Consider the following 27,483-nt stretch of genomic DNA (forward strand, 5'->3'; position numbering starts at 1 on the left):
AGGAGCACGTTAACCATTTGACTTTGGTCTTGAAGCGCCTTCAGCAACACCAATTGTATGCAAACTAGAAGAAGTGTATGCTTGCTCAAGAAGAGGTGGAGTATCTCGGTCACATCATTTCAGCTCAAGGGGTCTTGGCTGACCCAAGCAAGCTTGAGGCAATGGAAAATTGGCCTGTTCCTCGGTCAATCAAGGGCTTACGGGGATTCTTGGGACTTACTGGTTACTACCGGAAGTTTGTCAAAGGATATGAGAGTATTGTGAAGCCACTGACAAATCAACTTAAGAAGGATGCCTTTGATTGGTCGCTTGAGGCTCAAGAGGCTTTCGGTAAGCTAAAACAGGTGATGTGCTCGGTACCAGTATTGGTGCTCCCTAATTTTTCAAAGCCATTTGTCCTTGAGGTGGATGCTCCTGAAGTGGGACTTGGGGCTATTTTGATGCAATATGGAAGACTGGTTGCCTTCTACAGTCAAGTGTTGTCATCTCGGGCACGAACAAAGTCTGTTTATGAGAGGGAATTGATGGCGATAGTCCTTGCTATTCAGAAGTGCCGACCATACCTGCTTGGGCGTAAATTTTTGGTCCGCACGGGCTAGTGGAGTCTGAAATATTTGTTGGAACAATGGTTGGTGGTTTTGGAACATCAAAAATGGCTTACAAAACTCTAAGGCTATGATTTCGATATACAGTATAGGCCCGGGTTGCAGAACAAGGCTGCTGATGCCTTATCGAGAGTACATTGCGAGGCTTCGCTTGCTGCCATTTCAGTTCCAAATGTATTATCTATTCCAGATTTGCAAGCACATGTTGCTGCTGGCCCAGCTTTGGCAAAAGTAATGAAGGAACTATCCACGGGGCAGCAGTGTGGGGGATTCTCTTTGATGCAAGGGTGTCTCAAGTTTAGAGGCAGATTGGTGATACTGTCCTCATCCCCTTTTATTCCCTTATTGTTGTAGGAGTACCATTGTAGTAACGTGGGGGGTCACTCCAGGGTATTCAAGACATTCCAATGATTGGCATTGAATCTATATTGGCGCGGAATACACAAAGATGTTCAGCGCTTTGTGGCTGCTTATGCTGTTTGTCAGCAACACAAATACCTCGCTCAATCCCCAGTGGATTTATTGCAACCTTTGCCAATTCTTGATCAAGTTTGGGAAGACATTTCTATGGATTTCATTGAGGGATTGCCAGTGTCAAATGGATTTGACTCCATTTTGGTGGTGGTAGTCAGGTTGAGCAAGTATGGCCATTTTATACCACTTCGACACCCTTTCTCGACAGTGACAGTAGCAACGGTGTTTGTGAGGGAAATTGTTAAACTCCATGGCATTCCTCGTTCAATTGTCTTGGATAGGGACAAGATCTTCCTTAGTCTATTTTGGAAGGAGTTATTTAGATTGCAAAGGACAACCTTGAAGCAAAGTACGACATATCATCCTCAATCGAATGGTCAGACAGACGTGGTTAATCAGTGTTTGGAGACTTGTCTCCGTTGTTTTGTTAGTTCTAAAACCCAGCCAATGGGTAAAGTGGCTATCTTGGGTGGAATATTGGTATAACACTTTGTTTCACTCCTCGACTAGCATGACTATGTTCTGTGTTCTCTATCATCGAGACCCTCCTCCCTTGCTTCGGTTTGAGTAAGCCAACACTAAAGTATCAGCAGTGGAACAAAACCTTCGGGCCCGGGATGAGATACTGAGTTTGCTGAAACAGATTTTGCATCGTGCTCAGCAAAAGATGAAAGTTCAGGCTGATCGCAAGTGTCGGGATGTGCAATACAAGGTGGGTGATTTGGTTTATGTGAAGTTGAGGCCTTATCAACAACATATTGTGGCCAAGCGACAGAATGAGAAGCTGTCTCCTCGATTTTTTGGTCCTTTTCTTGTGTTAGCTCGAGTTGGTACTGCTACATATCGCCACCAGTTGCTGCCTGATGCAACTATACATCCAGTATTCCACATTTCACTCATTCGAGCTGCTTTGGGGCCAAACCAGCAGGCCACAACTCTTCCTCAGGGGTTGACAACAGAATTAGAGTGGCTATTAGAACCTGAATCCGTGCTTGAAGTCCAACCAAGCACTCATAAGGAGCCCCCCAAGCACTTATCAAGTGGAAGAACTTGCCAGATTTTGAGGCTACATGGGAAGAATTTAGAGTTATCCAAGAGCAATTTCGTCATTTCCACCTTGAGGACAAGGTGAAACTTCTAGCGGGCGGTATTGACAAACCACCTCTTACTTATGTGTATGCTAGGAGGAGTAGGAAGGCTAAGGGTGAGGGGGCAGTAGGAGATTATTAGTGGTATTGGGTTAGTTATGTGGGCTGGGTCTTAGTGTGGCTAAGGCGCATGGTAGCAGAGTAAGGAAGAGTATTAATAGAGAGAGTGTGAGCTGTTAGTCTTTGTGAAGATATTGGTAGGCTCGTAACCGAATGAGGGAGAGACCAGGCTCTCGAATTCCTGGTGTGCAATACAGAGGCATTTTCTTTCATCTCTCTATTGTTTGTGCTGTTTGGCTAACCATTTGATAGGAATATCCTATCAATGATATGCTGTCCAATGTTTATAAAGGTGGTTTTAAGTATTAAGGCATTTTGTATGGGTAAGCCTCAACAAAAGAAACATTTAATACAAAGCTACATCATTTTTAGTACAAAATACTTTCCCAATCTCTAGGAAAGATAATCCTTCAAAGCCCTTAACTTTGTGTACACATGTTGCAACCCAAAATTTAACTTTCTCCCATAATCCTTCCACTGCAACCTCCTTATCTTCAAATATTCTGCTATTTCTCTCTAGCCATACTGCCCAAAAAATAGCAAGAATGGCTGCCATCCACAATGTAGAGATCCTCTTACCCCCTTTTAATTTGCATATTATATAGATGGGTGCACACTGAATGCCAAATTCATTGATCATTTTATATTACAGCAGCTGAGTAAAAGGACATTCCAGAAATAGATGTGTGATAGTCTTTACATTTTTCTTATAACAAACACACCACCCTGGAGGCAGCAGCTGATAAGGCTGCCTTTGTTGTAATTTCTCATGAACATTCAACTTCTCTAGTGCTAATAACCACCCAAACACTTTTACTTTAGGCGGCTACAGCTTTTCCAGACTGTTTTTGCCCATTTTTCCTCAGCAAGCAAATGATGAGAGTTAAGTCTTTGAAAAGCTGACTTACAAGAGAAGATTTCGTTAGTGTCTGAGCTCAACATCCTCTTATCATCCAACAAAACATAATTTGGGGCTTGTTCTAAAATCTGCAATATGGCCATCAGATTTGAAACCTCCCTGTCTTGTAGACTCCTTCTGAAACGAAAGTTCCATCCTGTTTAGGAGCTAGACACCCCTTCAGAACCAACCACCAATTCCTTAATGTGTTTATTCTTAGCCAGTGAGACTAAGGCTAACTCAGGAAACAAGTTCTAAAAAAGCAAATCCCTTGCCCAAATATTTTCCCAAAATCTGATCCTCTCTCCCTTCCCAACCTTAAAATGGATCAGACCTAGGCAATCATCTTACAAGGCTGCAATTCCTTTCCATGCACCTCTAGATGACAACCTCCCTAGTATCCCACAAATTATCAGCCGTTCCATTTCTAGTATCCCACTTCTACATTTCCTGAAAGTATTAACAAATCATAACATAAATCAAAATAGTAGAAACTAAGACTAAAATAAAAATAAAAAACAAACTGCAATTAAATGTTCAAACACAACATAAAATGTCTTACATATTGTCTAAATTAAAGTAAAAAGTCTAGTTTCTGAGCTAGTAGATCCTACTATCCTAGAACAAAGTGAAGCAGCGGACAACTAATATCCCCATATACACATGGGGAGGCTACTATTCTAGAAGGATAAATCATCTTCGTACTCATCATTACTTGAAGGATATTTCAATTTTTCTATTCCCCTTTTCATGTGTTATGTTGGTAGAACATAATTAGGGGCCTAGGGTTTATTTAATAGTTTATAATGGGCTGATTTAAAAATAAAATAAAATAATGGGCTGATTTAACAATTCATAAATTTTTGAGTTGCTTTTATTGTGCCCAAAATAAAATAAGTGTAGATGATTAATACTTAAATGGGGTTTCGAGCAGTATTATTTAGATGGCACATCACTTTTGAGTTTTAATAAATTTTTTGTAATAGCAGGTATTGTTTTCTTTGTTTGTACTACTTTTATCTATTAATTTTATTATTTTGTCCTTTCATTTAATAACCTTTGAAGTTTATTTTTTTTAAAACTCAACCAACTTTTATGTAATTTTGCTTTTAAAAGGTGGTAAATAAGATAAATGCTGGCAAGTATGTTTAATTAGGGAAGGAAAATGGTGCCTTGCAACTTAGACCAGCAAAATAGCTCTTTTTTTGGGTTAGTAATTGCTATGTAGGTACCCAGGAGAGACTCAAATCTCAGATCTTGTAGGTGCAAACCACATGCTTAAACGTTTGAGCTACTCTTCTTGGATAAAATTCACTATGTTTTAGGAAATATTAGAAACCATTAAATGAGAATTGAAGCCCAGAAAATCGTGTTTTATGTTGTTACCTATATAATTTCGAAAGGGGCATTTATATAAAATATAAATAATAAAATGCTTTAATTATACTTATCAATGTAAATAAGGTCATTAGTTTAGTTATAATACAATTTTAAAAAAAAAGGTCATTAGTAATAATTTCTCTACTTAAATTTAGCTGTCCCATATCAGAATCCTTTTAACATCTAATTAAACATTATATTTCATTCATCTCTTTAAGTTAGGGGCTTTGTACAACTGAATTCATTTCAAGAAATTGGTTTGGGGTAGTGTTCATGTTTTCCACAATATAATTGTTGTAGATTTTATTTATTTATTTACAAAATAGTTCATCTTAGGTTCCAATGGGTCTGCAAAGAGAGCATTGCTATATAACATTAGAAATCTTTGGTTTATACTGGTGATTTCTTCTAAGATTATAGAATTGCTTAGTTCATCATGCTTTAATTAATTGTGCTGAATACATTTAAGTAGCTTTGAGATTATTTTATTTACATGAACTAGCTGGGGATAGTAGGAAAGTAACCATTTATTTATCTTTTCTTTATTAAATCAATGGTGAATTTATTTTTAAGTTGCTTGTATTTCAGGGTGAGGCTCTAGTTATGGGATATGATGACATGGGGTAAGTTTTGATTCTGTATGTACGTTTTAATTATTTTTCTTCTTTTAAAAGGAATAATAAGAAACTAATTCATTAGATAAAAAATTAATAGATAACATCAAAAGCAGTCAAATTACATTCTTCACTCCAAAGCAATGAAGTGAATTTCAGCACTAAAGTATGTAAAGAGAAAATGAGAGTGAAAATGTGTAGTATCTACGAAATCTTTAAAGATAAAGTCCAAAAGAGAATTAAATATATGTATGTTAGAATATATTAGCTGTAAATTAGTTGTAAATTAGCTAAGAAATTAGGATTAATTGTATTACTTTAGTTTCCTATTTTCTCTCCTAGTTTCCTAAATTAGTCTCTCCAATCTTGTTTAAATACATGGTATTTTCTTGAATAAAATATACAATTTGATTCACCATTTTCTACATGGTATCAAAGCAGTCATAAGATTAGAATTCGAAAATTGAGACTAAGATTTATCTCAAAATTAGGGTTTGTGTTTAGAGCTTTGTTCTTCCTTTGTTTTTAGGGTTCATTTTTCGGAAACCCTATTTGGAGTCGGTTTTTTGTTCTCACCGCCCATTTAGAAAGCTTGTCCAATCGCTGATTTGCTAAACCCCGAAGTCTGGTCACCGAATTCCTTGCGCGTGTGCCTCACGCGCCGCCCTAAGTTTGTGGAGCCCACCCCATGCGTCGGCGCAGGTGGGCGCGTCCGACGGTTTTCCGGTGGCAGTTGGTCTCCGGTTCTTTTTCGGCTCCTCTATGGCCTATTCGCATCTGTCTCAAGGTTGTGGTTTGGTATTTCTCACTTCTTCGTGTTTGGATGTTCTTTCCTTGTTGTTCGTTGTTTGTTTTTTGCCTTGTCTTTCGTTATTTTCTTTTGAGGTTATGGCAGAAACGAAATCAGATCCAAAGTCAGTGGTTGTATCTGATATGGTTCCCGTAATGTCCAAAATTACGGACCATAAATTGATTGGTTTCAATTACTTGGAGTGGAGTCAGACGGGCTCGACTTTATCTAAGAAGTATTGACAAAGATGATCATTTGAGTGATGATCCTCTAGAAGAACAAGATGATTCAAGAAAGACATGGCTACGGGAGGATGCTCGCTTGGTTCTCCAAATTCGGAATTCTATTGACTATGAGATAGTTAGCTTGATTAATCACTGTGAATTGGTTAAAGAATTAATGGATTACTTGGAGATTTTGTATTCTGGAAAAGACAATCTGTCTCGTATGTATGATGTTTGCAAAGCCTTGTACCGTGCGGAGAAATAAGGTCAATCTCTTATGAATTGCTTTATGGCATTTAAGAAAACGTATGAAGAGCTTAATGTGTTGCTGCCATTTAGTCCTGATGTGAAGGTTCAACAACGCCAACGAGAGCAGATGGCTATTATGAGCTTTCTAGCAAGACTGAATTTGACTCTGCGAAGTCACATGTTCTTTCTGGTTCTGATGTCTATTCCTTACAAGATGTGTTTACCCGTGTTCTTCGCACAAAAACTACTTTCTCCCTTAATAGTGCTTTGGTGAGTCATAATAATGCACCATGGAAAAACTCTACTCCGAGTGGATATAGAGGAGGCAATTCACCATGGAAAAACTCTACTCCGAGTGGATATAGAGGAGGCAATTCACAAGGACCTGACAATCGAACACCAGATTCTGGAAGCATTATGTGCAACTATTGTAAGAAACCAGGCCACACCAAGTTTGAGTGTAGGAAGTTATAGTTCAAGAATCAGCAAAGACATTCTGCTAAAATTGCAAGCACTAGTGACACATCTGACAAATCGGTCCTTATTTCTACTGATGAATTTGCCAAATTCTCAAGGTATTAGGAATCACTTAAGTCATCATCTCCTTCTGTCATTGCAATTGTTGATTCAAGTAAATCTAATGCATGCCTTCTTTCCACATCCTCAAAATGGGTCATTGATTCTGGTGCCACAGATCACATGACAGGTAATTCCAGTATCTTTTTCACTTTTCAGTCTCATAGTCCCACTTCTACGATTACCTTAGCTGATGGATCACCATCTTCTGTTCTTGGATTTGGCATTATTGCTCCTACACCTTTGCTTACTTTGTCATCAGTCTTACACTTACCTAATTTATCCTTTAATTTGCTTTCTGTTAGTCAACTCACTCGTAATCTAAATTGTTGCATCTCATTCTTTCCCGATCATTGTTTATTTCAGGATGTTATGACAAAGAAGATTATTGGTAAAGGACATGAATATGGCGGTCAGTATGTTCTTGATCCACTGCCACCAACCTCTATTGTTTGTCCGAGTGTCGCTTTCACTTTTGAGGCTCATTGTCGTTTAGGCCATCCATCCCTTCCTTTGCTCAAAACTTTGTCCCCAATATAGTAAGGTGTCTTCATTAGATTGTGAGTCGTGTCAATTTGCCAAACACCATCGTCTTAGTTCGAGTCCTCGAGTCAATAAACGTGCTAGTGTTTTTTTTGAATTAGTCCATTCTGATGTTTGGGGTCCTCTTTTTTTGTCTAAACCTGGATTCATGTATTTTATTACTTTTGTGGATGATTATTTTCGTGTAACTTGGTTATATTTAATGAAAAATCTTTCTGAGTTGTTTTCTATATTTTGTGCATTTTGTGCTGAAATTAAAAATCAGTTTAATGTTTCAATTCGTACTTTGCGAAGTGATAATGCCAAGGAATATACATCTGCTCAATTTCATTCTTATATGATCTCTAATGGCATGCTTCATAAAACCTCTTGCGTTGATACTGCATCCCAAAATGGTGTAGCATAACGTGAAAACAGACACCTTGAAACTGCACGAGCCTTCTTGTTCCAAATGCATGTTCCTAAACATTTTTGGGCCGATGCCGTTTCCACAGCATGTTTTCTTATCAATCGCATGCCATCCTCTGTTCTTAATGGTGAGATCCCCTATAATTTTCTTTTTCCTGGTAAGTCATTGTTTCCAGTTGCTCCTCGGATATTTTGCAGTGTTTGCTTTGCTCGAGATGTTCGTCCACATGTCACAAAATTAGATCCTAAGTCCTTAAAGTGTGTCTTTCTTGGTTATTCTCGTCTTTAGAAAGGGTATAGTTGTTGTTGTCTGATCTTAACAAATATCTTGTTTCTATTGATGTTGCTTTCGTGGAAAACACAGCTTATCTTCCGTCTTCATCTACTCCTCGTCAGGGGGAGGATGATGATTTGTTGGTATATTCTATCACATCTTCTGTCCCTGACACATGTTCTGACGAGTCTCCTGATCTTCCACCTGCTTCGGTCACAGTTCCTAACATGCCTCCGCCTCCTAATAAAGTATACTCTAGGCGTCCACCTCCCGTTTCATGTCCTGAACTTGCTTCTTCGTCATCAGATCCGGACCCAAGCGATGATGATCTTCCCATTGCACTTCATAAAGGTAAACGCCAGCGCACTTATCCTATTTCGTCTTTCCTTTCTTATAATCATTTGTCTTCTTCTTCTTGCTCCTTTATTGCTTCTCTTAATTCTTTCTCGATTCCTAAAACTGTTCGTGAAGCCATATCTCATCTTGGTTGGCATGATGCAATGATAGAAGAGATGAATGTCTTAGATGCGAATGGTACTTGGGACTTGGTTGATTTGTTTTCAGGAAAACGGGCCATAGGGTGTAAATGGGTATTTACAGTTAAGGTTAATCCAGATGGATCAATTGCTCGATTGAAGGCCCGTCTTGTTGCTAAGGGTTATGCTCAAACCTATGGAGTGGACTATTGTGATACTTTTTCTCCTGTTGCTAAATTGACATCTGTTTGGCCGTTTATTTCCATGGCAGCTACTCGTCATTGGCCTTTGCATCAGCTTGACATCAAAAATGCTTTTCTTCATGGAGATCTTCAGGAAGAGGTGTAAATGGAGCAACCTCTTGGGTTTGTTGCTCAGGGGGAGTCGGGGCGAGTCTGTCGTCTTCGCAAATCTTTATATGGTTTGAAATAAAGTCCTCGTGCTTGGTTTGGTAAATTTAGTCAAGCTGTTGAGAAATTTGGTATGTTGAATAGTAAGTCAGACCATTTTGTGTTCTATAAATGATCAACTGCTGGTATCATTTTGTTAGTTGTGTATGTGGATGACATTGTCATTACTGGAAATGATACTAGAGGCATCTCATCCCTTAAATCTTTCATTCATACCCAATTTCACACGGAGGATTTGGGGGTGCTCAAGTATTTCTTGGGTGTTGAAGTCACTCAGAGTAAACAATGTATTTTTCTATCTCAAAGGAAGTATGTACTTGATTTGTTAACTGAGACGGGAAAATTGGGAGCCAAACCTTGTAGTACTCTGATGAATCCTGCTATGCACCTTATAAGTGAAGGGGAACCATTTTAAGACCCTGAGAAATATCGCAGATTGGTTGGAAAGTTGAATTATCTTACTATGACTCGTCCAGACATTGCATTATCAGTTAGTGTTGTCAGTCAGTTTATGCCATCTCCAACAATTCATCATTGGGCAGCATTAAAGCAAATTTTGTGTTACTTGAAAGGAGCCCTAGGACGAGGTATTGTTTACACGGATCATGGGCACACCCAGATTGAGTGTTTCTCATATGCAGATTGGGCAGGTTTCAAGGTAGATAGAAGATCCACTTCAGGTTATTGGGTCTTTGTTGGGGGCAATTTGGTCTCTTGGAAGAGTAAGAAGCAAAATGTTGTGTCTAGATCCAGTGCAGAATCAGAATATAGGGCTATGGGCACAATCTGTGTGTGAGATAGTGTGGATATATCAACTTTTGACCGAAGTAGGATTTAAGACTTCAGTACTAGCAAAATTGTGGTGTGATAATCAAGCTGCTCTTCATATTACCTCAAATCCCGTGTTCCATGGGCGAACTAAGCACTTCAGCTTGAGGGGAGTGTTAGAATATATTAGCTGTAAATTAGCTAAGAAATTAGAATTAATTGTATTACTTTAGTTTCCTATTCTCTCTCCTAGTTTCCTAAATTAGTCTCTCCAATCTTGTATAAATACATGGTATTTGCTTGAATAAAATATACAATTTGATTCACCATTTTCTACAATGTCCAACTTGTTAAAAATCTTCACTGTTTTATTTATTTATTTATTTATTTTTAAAAAATGGGCAAAGCTAAAAATAAATTGTTGAAAACAGTAAAAAAATTGTGATTGGTGATGGATAATTTCATTCAATGTATTTCTGATTTAATAGTCTTTCAAAGTATGACCTTAATTAGTTTATTGATCTGTTTGGTATTGATACTTAAACATTGTTATCTTTCTCTAGAAACAGAAAATTCTTTTTGAGAACGAATCTGAGTGTTTGATATTGTTATCATATAAGAGCTTTTAAAATAGGAGTTAAAAAAAACATAAAATTATGTGAACTAGTTATTTTGTATAAGATACTAAAATTGTTGTTGAAGATTTCATATTTATTCCGGAGATATCCTAGGAAGATTTATTCTTTCCTAATCAGCTTATTTGTTTTTTATTATTCAAATAAATATCCTTTGATTTTAGGGATCTTTTGTATTATCTCTATTTATAGAGGCTGATTACTCTCTTAAATTGTCAAAACGTTTTTCATCACCTTCTATCTTATTCTCTTACATCATTTTTCTTTCATTAATATCTTTCATCACTCGCTGTCTTTAGTTTTTCTCATCACTTTCTTTTTATTATATAATATTTTTGCATAGGATTTTTTTTTTCAAAATATTATTATAGTTTTTCTATGCAATATTTTTTGGTATTTTTTTGCTAAACCCTTCTAGGTCAAATAATTCAAGAAAAAACTCTAAAAGTTAAATTAATTGAATAACAATCTATGGAAGTAAAAAATTGTAGCAAAACCCCTTCAAGTCATATTAATGTATGAAAAATAAGGTCGAATTTGGTATTTCAGTTCTCATCTTAGGATTTTAGTGTTCAACCCCTAAAGTCATATATTAATGCGAAAAGTCTCTTTAAGTCAAATAATTACTACAAAGTTCTTTGATTACTAGTGTTATACCTTAAAAATTTGTTTGGGAAATGTCATTCAAATTTATTATAAGGTAAATTTCCTTGAGGAAAAAAAAAGAAACATATATAAGGTAAACTATAATAAAAAAAAATAGAATTGGAGGTTTTTGTGTTTTATTATCATATTTCCTAATAAATTTATAACAGTGTTACTATTAGTATTATAATAGTACAAATAAAAAATGAAGAAGATAAATACAATTTTTTGTTTTTTATGAAGTCATTTAATGTATCTTTTTTATTAAGTTTTAAACATTGCAATCTTAGTTTACTTATTGACTTACAAGTTACAGGATTGGGAGATGATAAACAAAACTTGCACCTCTTTCGCACACAAATGCCAAAGCAAATTCTAATGTTGCAATATTAATTTGACTTTAGAAGGTTTTTGAGTCAATTAATATGATTTTGTTTGTTAATTATGGATTTTAGACTTTTTTGCCAATTAATTTGATTTCGAAGAATGTTTTGCCAATTAATTTGACTACAGGGATTTTAGTAATTTTTGTTTTAATTCAAACCGTTGTTTTTAGAAATCGAGCCAAACACCTTTTTTTTTTTTAACAAAACCTTTAATTTCAATTAAACTAATATTATTTTAATTTTTGTTAAAAACTTCTAATAATATACTAATTTTAATGAATTTATTATATATTTTTTAGCTAAAAACTAATATATATATATAGCTAACACTCCCCCTCAAGCTGGAGCATATATGTTAATCATGCCCAGCTTGTTACAAAAATAATCAACCCGCACCCCATTTAATGCTTTTGTAAAGATATCCCCTAGCTGTTCATATTAACTGTAAATTAACTATAAATTAGGACTAATTAGTTTCCTATTCTCTCATAATTTCCTAGAGTAGCTTCCCTAATTTATACATAAATATATGTTTATTTCTCATTGAAATATAAGTGAATACAATTCTCTTCACCTCTTGTTACATGGTATCAGAGCATTAGTCTGTAAAATTCGAATTTTGCTACAAAATTAGGGTTTTTTCTTTTGGGGTTTTCCATAAACACAAATTAAGGTTTAGTCTATTTTAGGGTTTATTTCGGAAACCCTAGTTGTGTTGGTCTACTATTCTCACCGTCCACACCAAAGGATTCCCCAGCTGTCGATCTCCATTCCCCAGAAGTCCGGCCGCTAGAACCCTTGCGTGTGGGCCCCAAGCGCCGCCGCAAGTCGCAGCACCACCTCCCACGCGCCGGCGCGTGAGCGTGTGGCATCGTCTCCGACGACCCTTTTTGTTCCGGTCCACTGCGTTTCTGGTTGATCAGTGCTTTGTTTTTGCACACCTAGTTTCCGTAGTTGCGATTGTCAAGGTTTGTTCTAGGATCTTTGTTGTGATTCTACATTGGTTTTTCGTGTTTGCTGTTGTGTTTCTTTAAGGAGTTATGGCTGAGAATAAATCAAAGACGAAATTCGTGGTTTCATCTGATGTGGTTCCTGTGATGTCTAAAATCACGGACCATAAATTGATTGGTTCGAATTATTTGGAGTGGTGTAAGACTGTTTGGCTTTATCTACGAAGTATTGACAAAGATGACCACTTGACTGATGATCCTCCTAAAGAAAAAAGATGATTCAAGACAGACATGGCTCAGGAAGGATGCTCACTTATTCCTTCAAATCCGGAATTCTATTGACAATGAGGTAATTGGTTTGATCAATCATTGTGAGTTTGTTAAAGAACTAATGGATTATTTGGAATTTTTGTATTCTGGAAAAAGCAATCTCTCCCATATGTATGAGGTGTGCAAAGCATTCTACTGTGTGGAGGAACAAGATCAGTCCCTTATGACCTACTTTATGTACTTTAAGAAGACGTATGAGGAGCTTAATATGTTGCTGCCATTTAGCCCTGATGTGAAGGTTCAACAACGCCAGCGAGAACAAATGGCTATTATGAGCTTTCTAGCAGGGCTCTCACCTGAATTTGATTTTGTGAAAGCACAGGTTCTTTCTGGTTCTGATGTTTCCTCTTTACAAGGTGTCTTTAGTTGTATTCTTCGCACGAAAATTACTCCTTCTGTTCCTCTTAATAGTGCTTTGATAAGTCGTAATAATTATGCGCATAGGAAATCTTCTATTCCAATTGGGCATAAAGGAGGCCGTTCCCAAGGAGTTGAAACTCGAACATCGGATTCTGGAGGCATTATTTGCAACTACTGTAAAAAGCCAGGCCACACCAAGTTTGAGTGTAGAAAGCTACAGTTTAAAAATCAGCAACAACACTGTTAATGTTGCAAATACTACTGATGCCACTGATAAATCCGTCCTTATTTCTGCTGATGAATTTGCCAAGTTCTCACAATATCAGGAATCACTCAAGTCGTCATCTCCTTCTGTCATTGCTATTGTCGATTCAGGTAAATCTAATACGTGTCCTCTCTTCATCCTCCAAATGGGTCATTAATTCTGGTGCCACAGATCACATGATAGGTAATTCTCGTCTCTTTTTCACTTTTCATTCTCACACTCTAATGGGTCACTATCTTGTGTTCGTGGGTCTGGCACTATTACTCCTATACCCCTGCTTACTTTGTCATCTGTCTTACATTTACCTAGTTTTTCTTTCAATTTGCTCTCTGTTAGTCAACTCATTCGTAATCTTAATTGTTGCATCTCATTCTTTCCCGATCATTGTTTATTTCAAGATCTTATGACGAAGAAGATTATTGGTAAAGGACATGAATCTGGAGGCCTCTATGTTCTTGACATACCGCCACCAACTTCTTTTGCTTGTTCGAGTGTCGCTTCCGCTTTTGAGGCTCATTGTCGATTGGATCATCCGTCTCTTCCTTTGCTCAAGAAACTTTGTCCGCAATATAGTAAGGTGTCTTCATTAGATTGTGAGTCGTGTCAATTTGCCAAACACCATTGTCTTAGTTCGAGTCCACGAGTCAATAAACGTGCTAGTGTTCCTTTTGAATTAGTTCATTCTGATGTTTGGGGTCCTTCTATTTTGTCTAAACCTGGATTCAAGTATTTTGTTACTTTTGTTGATTATTATTCTCGTGTAACTTGGTTATATTTAATGAAAAATTGTTCTCAGTTGTTTTTTATATTTTGTGCATTTTGTGCTGAGATTCAGAATCAATTTAATATTTCTATTCGTATTTTGCAAAGTGATAATACCAAAGAATATACATCTGCTTTATTTCATACTTATTTGTTCTCTAATGACATACTTCATGAAACCTCTTGCGTTGATACTGCATCCCAAAATGGTGTAGTAGAACGTAAAAACAGACATCTTTTTGAAACTGCATGAGTCCTCTTATTTTAAATGCACGTTCCTAAACATTTTTGGGCCGATGCCGTTTCTATAGCATGTTTTCTTATCAATCGCACGTCATCTTCTGTTCTTAATGGTGAGATCCCGTATAAAATTCTTTTTCTCAGCAAGTCATTATTTCTTGTTGATCCTAGGATATTTGGTTGTTTTGCTCGAGATGTTCGTCCAAATGTCACCAACTTAGATCCCAAGTCATTGAAGTGTGTATTCCTTGGCTATTCTCGTCTTCAGAAAGGGTATAGGTGTTATTGTCCAAATCTCAACAAATATTTTGTCTCCATTGATGTTACCTTCATGGAAAACACACCCTATTTTTTGTCTTACTCTATTTCTACTCGTTAGGGGAGGATGATGATTTGTTGGTATATTCTATCACATCTTCTGCCCCTGACACACATCCTGAGGAATCTCCTATTTTTGAACCTATCTGACACTACTCACGATGAGTCTCCTTTTACTCACCCTGTCTTGGCCACAGCTCCCGACATGCCTCCGCCTCCTATTAAAGCATACACGAAGCGTTTGCCTCTTGTTTCATGTCCTGCACCTGCTACTTCGTCATCAGATTCGGTCCCAAACAATGATCTTCCCATTGCGCTATGTAAATGTAGACGTCAGTGCACTTATCCTATTTCTTCTTTTGTTTCTTATAATCACTTGTCATCTTCTTCTTGTTTTTTTATTGCTTCCCTTGATTCTATTTCGATTCCTAATACTGTTCGTGAAGCCATATCTCATCCTGGTTGGCATGATGCAAAGATAGAAGAGATGAATGTTTTAGATGGCAATGGTACTTAGGACTTGGTCGATTTACCTTCAGGGAAACGGGCCATAGGGTGCAAATGGGTATTCACTATTAAGGTCAATCCAGATGGATCAATTGCTCGATTAAAGGCCCGTATACCATTCTGTGTTTTATAAACGATCAACTGCAAGTATCATTATGTTGGTTGTATATGTGGATGATGTTATTATTACTGGAAATGATAGTAGAGGAATCTCATCTCTTATCCTTCATTCATACTCGGTTTCACACGAATGATTTTGGGGTGCTCAAGTATTTCTTGGGAGTTGAGGTAACTCGGAGTAAATAAGGTATTTTTCTATCTCAAAGAAAGTATGTCATTGATTTGTTGATTGAGATAGCAAAATTGGGAGCAAAGCCTTGTAGTACTCCAATGAATTCTAATGTGCACCTTACAAGAGATGGGGAACCATTTGAAGATTCTGAAAGATATTGCAAGTTGGTTGGAAAGTTGAATTATCTTACCGTGACTCATCCAGACATTGCATTCTCAGTTAGTGTTGTCAGTCAGTTCATGTCATCTCCAACAATTCATCATTGGGCAGTGTTACTTGAAAGGAGCACCAGGACGAGGTATCGTGTACGCAGATCATGGGCACACTCATATTGAGTGTTTCTCAAATGCAGATTGGGCAGGTTCCAAAGTGGATAGAAGATCCACTTCAGGTTATTGTATTTTTGGAGGGAATTTGGTCTCTGGGAAGAGTAAGAAGCAAAATGTTGTGTCACGATCAAACACAAAGTCAGAATATAGGGCTATGGCACAGTCTGTGTGTGAGGTAATGTGGATCTATTAGCTATTGACTGAAGTAGGACTTAAGACTTTATTACCAGCAAGATTGTGGTGTGATAACCAAGCTGCTCTTCATATTGCATCTAATCCCGTGTTCCATGAGCGGACAAAGCACATCGAAATTGATTGTCATTTTGTTCGTGAGAAAATTCAGCAAGGCTTGATCTCCACAGGATATGTGAAGATCGGTGAACAACTAGGGGACATCTTTACAAAAACATTAAATGGGGTGCGGGTTGATTATTTTTGTAACAAGTTGGGCATGATTAACATATATGCTCCAGCTTGAGGGGGAGTGTTAGCTGTATATATTAGTTGTTTATATTAGCTGTAAATTAGCTATAAATTAGAATTAATTAGTTTCCTATTCTCTTATAGTTTCCTAGAATAGCTTCCCTAGTTTGTATATAAATATATGTTTATTTCTCATTGAAATACAAGTGAATACAATTCTCCTCACCTCTTGTAACAATATTATTTGTTACTACTTGCACAATTGTTTTTGCCTTTATATTACCTGCCTCATTAGAGTGAACATGTGAACAATAAAATTTTCATCGTTTGTGCTCCCAATTATGATTTGTAGCACTCCTGTTTTTTCCTTTACAGATATTTTGCTAATTATTTTGGGATGATGAATCTGGGAATTTGTACTTCTCAGGTATAAATTATGGAAGCCATATCTCAGAGCTGTTATGGAGCGTGACATGAAAGCTGTTAGTGAAGGTGCAAAGAGCAAAGATGAAGTTCTAGAAACTTGTTTGCATCAGATGAAATCCTGCTTTTTAGATGTAAGTACATAGTTGGTATCTCTGTGGCCATATGTTTCTTTTTAGTTCATGTGGTGTTCTGCGCTGACTTTGATTTCCTGGATGTGGTTCATAGTTTTGTGAAGTTTCTTTTTGTCTTGATCTCCATATTGATGATTATTATTATTGAAGGTAGTCTTAGGCAAGCAACTAACTCTCTTTGATGTTGACAATCTTTAAATTTTTAGTAGTTCTATTATCTCTGTGGTATAAAGGATCATTACAATTAATGCAGGGCCAGACGGACATGTCACACTGCTATAAGCTTGATTTATGAGAAATTATAATTAGAAATGACATTATTTTTATTAGAAGGACGATTTGCTTTTGTTGTGGTTTGTAAGAAAATTAACGTATTGGGGTTCTTTATGGAGTTCAAAAAGTTTCATCTATATTTTTTAAGGACTTGGGTGCTTTGTGTCAGGTATGACCAATATGCTTATTATTCAGTCTAATGGAGGACATTTTGCTCTCAAATTTTGGATGTGGACTTGTTCCAAAAATTTGATTTGGAATAGTTTTAAATTATAAATTTTCATTTTACTTCTGACATATTCTCCTTCGTTTCTTCATTCTTTGTGCTCTTGAAATATTTGAATAAAAATTTCTTTTCTTGTTTCTGATATGCAAATAGTTGTATGTAGTTGCAAACTCCTCTGGTTGTTTGGTAAAGCACATTGTTTATTTTTTAGATAATCGAGAGTTAACTGTTGAAGAACAGCTCCTCCAGTTCATCTTTACAGGGCTGAAAATATTTGGGGTGTCTGCGCCATGTGTGGACTTTTTCATATATCTAATTCCCATGATTATCAATATGCACAACATCAGTTATTAGTTATTGCAACATTTGGCATTTCTGCAGGCAAGGTTGAACAAAGTTAAGCTCTTGCAAGCCATGGAAATTTTCTTTGAGAGGTGGTTTTATATCTTTGTTTCTGAGTGTTGCAACCAGTGTATTTCTAAGCTTGACACAGACATTTTATATTTCATGCAGATCTAATAGATCTAGTGGAGATGAGCAGCATGCATCTAGAGAAGTTATTCGACCGTGCGGACTTTGTCAGGAATCAGACATGGTGCTTAAACAAAACCGGGTAATGAATTTTGGTGTAAACTTATTTCAATCAAATTTCCTGCATGTGATTTTTTTTATCCTCCTTTAACTATTCAATCTTCTTGTGTGCTCATGATGGTATGATTTGGTACAAAACATAGGTCCTTTGTTTTTGCTACAATATAATTAATTTTCTCACCACCAACTAGTTGAACAGTGAATATAGATTTTAGCATTGTTAGGGATATCACTTGAATTCAAGGATATTCTTTGTTTCTTTGTACTTAACGCTTTTTTACTAATATGGTTCTCATAATCTTTATTAATTATAATTAATAAGCTTTAGTAATTAAAATCTTGCGACCTTGAATTTCTAATATTTAAGCCAAACTATCATTTTTTTCATCATTGAAGTGTAAAACTATTATTGTTAGAATTTTGGAGAAATATTGAGGATATATTGATAAATGTCGGTGACACGATGATTTCGTTAAAATATTTTTCCAAAATATCGTAAATATCAGTAAAAATATACCAGTGTTAGCTGTATATTAGAAGTATTTAGTTGTCAATTAGCTTAATTCTAGTTTCCTATCCTAGTTATATATATATATCTGCATCACTTTTCAATGAACGTTATGGGAAAGTATTCTCTTTCAATCTAAGATAACATGGTGTCGAGCATTAGGATTTCAAAATTCGAGTTCTGTTACAAAATTAAGGTTTTGTTTTGGGTCCTTTGCATAAACACAACCTCGGGTTTAGTATCTTTTAGGGTTCCATTTCAGCAACCCTATTTGGAGTCATTTTTGGTTCTCACCGCTTGCCTAGAACAAAAGCCTAGCTGTCGTTCTACTCTTCCCTAGAATTTGGTGGTCGGATTCCATGCGCGTGCGCCCCATGTGTCGCCACAAGGTCCTGCGACATTCCCCACACCTTGGCATGTGAGAGCGCGTGCATCGTTCTTCGACAGTCGTTTCTTCTCCTATTTTCCTCCTCTGCTTCATTGATTGTTCTGTGCTTCGTTTGTATCAATCTTGCTTTAGTATTCGTGTTTGTCAAGGTTTGTTCTTGGTTCTTCGCTGGGGTTCTACCTTGGTTTTAGTGTTTGTTTCCTTGTCTCTTTGTTTAACTGTTGTGGCTGAGATTAAGTCTTCTATTGTGACAATTGTGGTGTCAATGATGTCTAAAATCACAATCCATAAGCTCAATGGTTCGAACTATTTGGATTGGAGCAAGACTGTTCGCCTTTGTACACGGAGTATTGACAAAGATACTCATTTGAATGATGATCCTCCTAAAGATGATTTGAAACAAACACGACTCATAGAGGATGCTCGCTTGTTCATTCATATTCGAAGTTCTATTGATAGTGAGGTAATTGGATTGATCAATCACGATGAATTTGTTAAAGAATTGATGGATTATTTGGAATTTTTGTACCCTAGAAAAGGGAATCGCTCCCGCATGTATGACGTTTGCAAAGCATTTACATTGTGGAAAAATACAATGTATGGGGAGCTTAATATGTTATTGCCCTTTAGTCTTGATGTGAAGGTTCAACAATGCCAACAACAGATGACTATCATGAGTTTCCTAAGTGGCCTCTCTCCTGACTTTGAGTATGCTAAGTCACAAGTTTTCTTTGGTTCAGAGGTCTCATATTTACAAGACATATTTAGTCACATTCTACGCACAAAAAGTGCACCTGTTCCACTCTTTGGTAAGTTGCGATAACAATTATGTGCCTGGAAGATCCACTAATCACAGTGGTAACAAAGGAGGCAGCTCACAAGGATGAAACTCGATCGCCAGAACTTGGAGGCATTGTGTGCAACTATTGTCGTAAGCCAGACCATATGAAGTTTGAATGTAGAAAGCTTCAGTGCTAAAATCAGCAAAAGCACTAATTGGTCATTTTCTCTGCTGATGAATTTGCCAAGTTCTCACAATATAAAAAATTACCAAGTATTCATCTCCTTTTGTCACTGCTATTGCTGATTCAGGTAAACCCAACGCGTGTCTTCTTTCCTCATCTTCCAAATGGGTCATTGATTCTAATGCCACAAATCATGACAGGTTCAGTCACACGCTTCCACTTCTACCATTACTTTAGCTGATGGGTCACCATCCTGTGTTTATGGATTTGGCACCATCACTCCTACCCCTTTGCTTGGTCTGTCATCTGTCTTACATTTACCTAATTTATCATTTAATTTGCTCTTTGTCTTCCAACTCACTTGTAATCTTAAAATGTTACATCTCATTTTTACCTAATCATTGTTTATTTCAAGATCTTACGATGAAAAAAATTATTAGTAAACGACACGAGTCTGGAGGTCTCTACATTCTTGACAAATCGCTACCAACTTCTATTTCTTGCTTGAGGCACTTCTTCTTTCGAGGCTCATTGTAGGTCGGGTCATCCATCTCTCCCTTTACTCAAGAAACTTTATCCACAATATAGTAAGGTGTCTTTATTAGATTGTGAATCATGTCAGTTTGCAAAATATCGTCTTAGTTCGAGTCCTAGAGTCAATAAGCGTGTTAGTGTTAAAAAATTTGGAGCTTTTTTTGGAGGAAGCTCCTCTTGAATTCAGCCTCTTTAATATCTCTAAGTTTTCCAAATTTGTGAGTATTATATATATATTTTTTTTTATTATTTTTTTTTTTTGAAAGCATCACTTATAAAATTACTGCTAGTCACACCAAAACTATGAGAGTATGAGAGAGTTCGAGTTTTTCACGTAACCCCACTGGTTATGTGAAGCAAAATATCCATTTCCCCACTGGAATTGGACGTAAAAAATATTCCGGTCTTGATAATTCTAGTAACATCCTTAATCGTTATTGGAGTTTCAAAACAGAGCACAAGGTTTTCATGGTCACCTTGACCAACGACGATGGGGCAGTCCGGTTATGTGAAAGAACAAGGTTGTTTGGATTCGAGATTAGGCTGTCTTTAGAAGGCGCAAGGTGGCTGATCGATGAGATAAGGAGTTTGTTGGCCTTGAAGGATGCCAATAGGAAAGGTTTCAAAAGCTTTTTCAGGAACAACAATCAGAGGGTGACTTTTGAATGTTTCAGAAATATCAGAGGAGTTTTTCTTAAAATTTCAACCTTTATTCACAGTGCTGTCAGATGCGTCATTATTCCGGATGAAGGTTGGGAATCTTGTTGGATGGAATTAAACAACTGCCTTCTTGGTTCGGTGGGGCGACAAGCAGGATTCAAAAAGGAGCAGAATTAAAAGGTCAGCCTATCACAGAAGTCGTGGGCCTCCGTGGTAGCAGGGAAGGAAGAGAAGGAGGTTGATGAGAAGATTAGAAGTCGAGCTAGTCAACTTTTTTGGGGAAACAAGGGTTATGCAGTGCTGGTGTTTCGCAGCAAAAGCCAGCATCAGTGGAAGATAATTTTAGAAGGATTACAGAAAGTTTTAGGAGTCAAGGTGGATTCAACTTCTGTGTCTGATGATAGAATGATTATTTGGTGTCCTAATGAAGGCCTACAACAGGAACTATTATGTAGAAGGGAGATTACTATTGCAGGAGACATGCAGATTTTTATACAACCTTGGAATTGGAATAATCAGATGGCAAATAGGAAAGTCAGTTATTTCCATAACTGGATTGGGATCGAAGGCATCCCTCTGAATATCTGGAATATTCACGTGTTCAAGGTCATTGGGGCTCTTTGTGGCGGTTTATTGGCAGTGGACAAAGGTTCTTTAGAGATGAGAGATATTTCTTTTGCCCGGCTGAGATTGGTTGGAGATTCCAACGGCTTCATTCCGAGTTCAATCACATTGCTGTATGAAGGAAGTAGCATAGTTTTAAAGTTTTTTAAATTGGATGATCAGCTTTTACAATCCAAAGTTGGTGACCGAAGATTGGGGGTAAGGAAGATAGATGAGGACAGAGGCGTTCAGATGGAGGAAAATCATATTTTCAGGAGGAAAATCTGGGTTAGAAAAAAAACCCAGAAACCGATGGCTGATTCAGAGATTTCGGAGCCGCCAGTGGAGCTTCAGAAGGAGGGACCTACTGGTGCGGTGGCGCTGGTGACAAGGGGGGCAACAGTTGAGGTGGTGCCGGAGGTCAACCAAAACGGTCCTCTGTCGCTAGGAGAATTTATTTCGGATCCGGATATTCAGGGAGTTGATCGCCGAAAAATTGGGAATGTTACGCTGAACTCTTGCTACTCTTTAAAGTCTATTTTTAATAGACTATTTTCAGACCTATCAATATCAGAAAAGGAAGAAGAGGGCACATGCTTAAGTTCTATTTTATCTGAGTCCACGTGTTCAAAAAGAAATTTTGAAATTGACCTTTATGTTGGAGATTTGGGCTGGGCCTTGTCTTTAGAAAATAGGGCCTTCTCTTTTAAAATAAATTTCACCCATGTTTGGGCTCTCTTCAATCCAACTTTAATGGGGTTTGGAGTGGGTGGCCGACCCTGGAAAGAATTTAAGAGCACTAAAAATAGGCCCACTCGAAATTTTAGAAACCCCAAACTTTGTGAGGCCTTCGGCAAGGGGAAAATCTCTCTTTGGACAGATCAGTCTGTTAAGGCTCTTAGTCGTGGGGCTGTTTCTCTTCAACAGTCACAAATAGAAGAGAAAAGCCTTGAGTTTTCAACTAAAAGCCTGAAAGTGTATCATCGTAAACCAAAAGGTGCTTTTCCACTGAGTAATTCTCTTTTAGAAGAACAGTTGGAGACAATGATGGATACAGGACAAGATTTGGCAGAGGTTGAGTTCTTTAATCCGGTGGAAGATGGCCCTTCGGAATGTCGTAGTTCAGAGGAGGAGGATTTAGACTTGGAATCTGATGTTGACAAGGAGGATATTGAAGAAATCGTAGTCCAAGCTAGGAAGTTGTGGTGCGAAGAAGAAGTGGTAAATTCTGAGGTAAATGTAGCTCCTAGTATTGAGAAAGAGGGCGGGGGCTTAGAGGAAATTACTGTGGAAGTGGCGGACAGCCCTCATGATATTTCAAGCCTCGTTCCCGTGATGGAGTCTTTTGGAATTTCTTTACTACCTAGTAATCAAGGGGAGGAAGTGAAAGGGAGTCCTTCATCTTTGCCTAAAAAGAGTGCACGGGAACTTAAAAAACTTGCGTTTAATGTGAACTATGAGAATAGGAGAATTATTGGGTGTCGAAAGTTCTCATGAAGATTTTATCATGGAATGTAAGGGGTAGTGTAATAGGACCTGCCAGTAATTCACAGAAGCACAAACACTACCAGAGTAATTACAGTAATAAACCAATGAAACAGTAAACCAGCAAAGAACAACCAGAAGCTTTCTTGAATAAAAATAGAAATGAGTTCATACACAAAAGGAGAGAGAAATCTCCATGATGCCTAGAATTCTCTTAATTCTTGCATAACAGAATAATAGCTTCCTTTTCCCACTAATAGGCTAACACTTGCCCAAAGTACCCTCTAACCAATTAACAATTTATCCACTACAAAATGACTCGGCCTACCCCTGGTTCGTGTACCCGGTTCCCCTCCTAGTATAGGTGAACCGAATGATAGGCTTATCGGGCCTATCATTGCTCCCCCCAAATTTGAGAATCTTGTCCTCAAGGTTAAAAGCTGGAAACTGGCGGCGAATGGTCTCAAAATTCTCCCATGTAGCCTCAAAAAGTGGTAAATCCTTCCAACGAATCAACACTTCAACCTCCTGCCCTGGGGACGCTGGATTCTGCCTCACATTCAACAGTTCAGCAGGTTCAACAATTAATTCCAGATCTGATGTGAGTGTAGGAGGAAGGGTAGTGGACGAATGGACGTCGCCAATAGCCGCTCGGAGTTGCGAGACATGAAATACTGGGTGAATAGCGGCTGATGGAGGCAAACTGAGATGGTATGCCACCTTGCCAACACGTTTCAGAACAGAAAAAGGGCCGTAATACCTTGCAGACAGCTTCTCATTTTTGCGTGTGGCTAGCGATTTCTGTCTGTAAGGGCGAAGCTTCACGAAAACCTTGTCACCCACCTCAAAATCCACCTGTCTTCGTGACCCATCAGCGCTGTCTTTCATCTTCTGTTGTGCATGTAGCAAGTGCATCTTCAAATCATCTAGAAAAGAGTCCCGTTCTTCTAGCATTTGATCCATCGCTAAAACATGAGTCGATCCAGCTGCATAGCGGATTAAAGGAGGTGGATCTCGCCCGTACAGCACCTTAAATGGCGTACAGCCCAGTGAAGAATGGTACGACGTATTGTACCAATATTCAGCCCATGAAAGCCACTTTGCCCACGCTTTTGGTCTATTCGAAGCAAAACAGCGGAGGTACGTTTCAAGGCACCGGTTGACCACCTCCGACTGTCCATCTGTTTGGGGGTGATAAGCGGTGCTGTGGCGGAGTTCTGTGCCTTGCATTTTGAACAATTCAGACCAGAAATGGCTGAGGAAAATTCTGTCTCGGTCTGACACAATAGAGAGAGGGATACCGTGTAGTTTTACCACATGTACAACGAATGCTTCAGCCACTGTTTTGGCGGTAAATGGGTGACGGAGGCCGATGAAGTGGCTATATTTGCTCAATCTATCCACCACCACTAAAATAGTATCCACCCCCTCGGATTTGGGCAGTCCCTCTATAAAATCCATGGTTAATTCCTCCCAAACCTGTGCCGGCAGAGAAAGAGGCTGTAGTAATCCCCCAGGAGACATGGCCAAATACTTGTTTCGCTGGCATACATGTTGTGAATTTTCTAACGATTAAAATATGCGCAAGTATACACAATCGACAACAAGTAATACAGTGATAATGTATCAAAGTTCGTCTCCACAGGGACTTTTCAACTAAATTAATGTAAAATCAACCAAAAACAACTTATAAAATAGTAACCAAAACAAAGGAAAGAGTGGGTAATTAACTCTGAAAATAATTTTAGACAAACAAAGGAATTAAACCAAAAATCAGAGATTAAAATGACAAAATACTGGGTGGTTTTCAGATATAAGAAAAATGGGTTCGGGTGATTAATTCCCCTCGGTTCGTTCCAGTTGTTACAGCAATGGGTTAGCAATTATGACAGTGTTAACAAATTTCGTAAAACCCAGCAAGTTTTTCCCAAAACGTGCAATCTAATGTCTATACTCCCCTTCTATACATTCCTGCATGAAACCAGATTATAAACATTCAATTAAGCATCAAATCTGACGTTATGCAAGGTAGCAAAACATTCCTATTCTACTACTCACAATCACCTAAAACTAGATGAATCTCTTGCATCAATTGAATGGGTTCAGCTAGACTTCCCTCTTCCAAGTTAGATCTAGCTTAGCACATGCTAAAAATGGCCAATAATTAACATTCAATAACAGTAAAGCACATTCAATTGAACAAAGACATAATCACTTAGCCATTGCATTTGTATATTGAGTTCACACTTGAGGGTTCATAATCACCCTAGCCCTTAAGAAATTAGTTCATAGTTGCAAACTTAAACATGAAAATAATACAGAAGTAATCCATGGAGTTTGCAGAAATTAGATGAAATTAATACAAAAAGAAAGAGATGGTGTAGGACGAATGAGTTGTGAGCTCAAATCCCCCTTATGGCATCAGCCTTCTTTCTTCTCTTTTGGTCGTACTCTTCTCAAATCTTCTCCCTGAAACCTCTTCTGTACTTAGCCAGAAGTTCTCTCCCTTTCTAAAATGGTCAAATCTCCCCGAATAATACGGCTCCTCCTTTAATTCTAGGGTACTTTCCTTTACCCTAATTGGACAATCCAGATCATTTGCCTACATGTACTTTGTCCCACATACTCAGCTGACTCAGTACTCAGTACACTTGCCACCTTTCTACTTCATTTAATCCAGCTGGAGCATTGTTTTCACGAAGTCCTTTTTCTCTAGCTTCAGTTTAATTGCTAAGACTGACTGCTACAGCATTGTTGAGTTAGCATCCTCCCCTTTTCAGCAACATTTCCCTTTGATTTACAGTTCCCTCAGCTCCTGTTTTGTAAGCTTCCCTTCCTGATTAACACAACACAGTAATTTACATAAAAACACTAAAAAAATATTACAATACAAACCTAACTTTTACCCAAACTCACTACCTAGAATAACACACTAAAACTGACAAAATTATAAGAAATAAGGGTTCATTACTCTTTTTAATTTTGAAAAGCAAGTTCAAAGATTATAAAAATAACTCTAAATCCTAGAGTTATCAACACCCCAAACTTGACCTATTGCTCGTCCTCGAGTAATGATGACATAGCAGTAAACACAATGAACAACACACCAATAACAGATGAGAGATTCAAAAGATTCAAAATGGCCTAGTGAACATGATGCTCTCAGAAAAATGGAATTAAGTGGAATAGAGAAATGTTTCTGCCTTAACCGTATATGCTGCTCTTTCAATTTTAGCTCACTGGATATCACTAATATCTCCTCAAAGTCACCTAATCAATAGTGTATACAATTGCATCCCACCAAAACCTTGAATTTCTCTACAACTACCCTTTGATTTTGACATTCATTATAGCTCCATATGTTGGATTAGTGCACTCCTCTCCACTAATGTAGTCTAAACTTATCCCCTTGATCATTAGGACTTTACTAAGCTTGTAATGTAAGGCTTGGGCTAGGGTATGGTAAAGGATGTCTTTTAACTAGCTTAAACCTAACCACCTCACTTGTCAAAAACCGAGCCTCTCCCTCATGATTTATCTCTCTTGAATTACTTCCCTAAACGTTTTCTACTCACAAAGACATGTTGTTGTAATATAATTCTCTTGCTATTTTTATTCTTATCTCTTTTTTTTTTTTTTTTTTTTTTTTTTTTTTTTTTCTTTTTCTTTTTTTTTTTTTCTGATATTTCATTTACTGTAAATTTTGTTTGTTTGTTTGTTTGTTTTTTTTTTTTTTTTTTTTTTGACTAAACATATTCAAAACAAGAAAGATAACACTATAATACAATTATATGATAGATAGCAAGAGAATATGCTTGATAGTATATAATGGTACGCCTTGTGAGCTAATTCCCCACCCCAAACTTACAACCCAACATTGTCCCCAATGTGGCTAAAATGGTAATCATGAATTAGCTCGCCACAAGCTACACTCACCACACTCACCCCAAACTTAGCATGAAAATCAATTTCTGACAAGTGAGAGCAATTAAGTTGGGACATGTATGGAAAGTGTATTGTAGGGGTAATGGGTATGCATGATCGGGTTGAACACAAAAATAGGCTAATCGGCTCAAAATTTGGGTGACTAAGGGAAAATATTCCTATAAGGAAGGCTAGAAAGGCTCAAACGTCCAAAGATGGCCTAAATCATGTCTTAGGGATAAGTCTAGCTAGGATTTCGCCTCAAGGAAATGCACTAACCAATTCTAGATGCTAAAATTACATATGCAGCAGTCATTTGAAAAATTCAAAGTATGGTGGGAAAACAAAAGTATAAAACTATTGAGGAGAGACTAAAAGGAAACATCCATGATATCCAGCAACTAAACAAGCAAAAGCAACATAAAAAACC

General features: G+C 37.5%; 1 protein-coding gene across 1 annotated transcript in view; it reads left to right on the plus strand.

Moving 5' to 3' along the window:
- LOC133799562 (DNA topoisomerase 3-alpha) overlaps positions 1–27,483 on the plus strand; it is a 96,463-nt gene that overhangs the window by 25,965 nt on the left and 43,015 nt on the right. Inside the window, exons 13-16 of the mRNA XM_062237569.1 lie at positions 5,154–5,188; positions 16,767–16,896; positions 17,777–17,829; positions 17,909–18,008. Of these exons, the coding sequence (XP_062093553.1) occupies positions 5,154–5,188; positions 16,767–16,896; positions 17,777–17,829; positions 17,909–18,008 (318 nt within the window). The remainder of the gene's footprint in view (positions 1–5,153; positions 5,189–16,766; positions 16,897–17,776; positions 17,830–17,908; positions 18,009–27,483) is intronic.

The sequence above is a fragment of the Humulus lupulus genome, chromosome 1 (genome assembly GCF_963169125.1).
Source record: "Humulus lupulus chromosome 1, drHumLupu1.1, whole genome shotgun sequence".
Classification (NCBI taxonomy): Eukaryota; Viridiplantae; Streptophyta; class Magnoliopsida; order Rosales; family Cannabaceae; genus Humulus; species Humulus lupulus.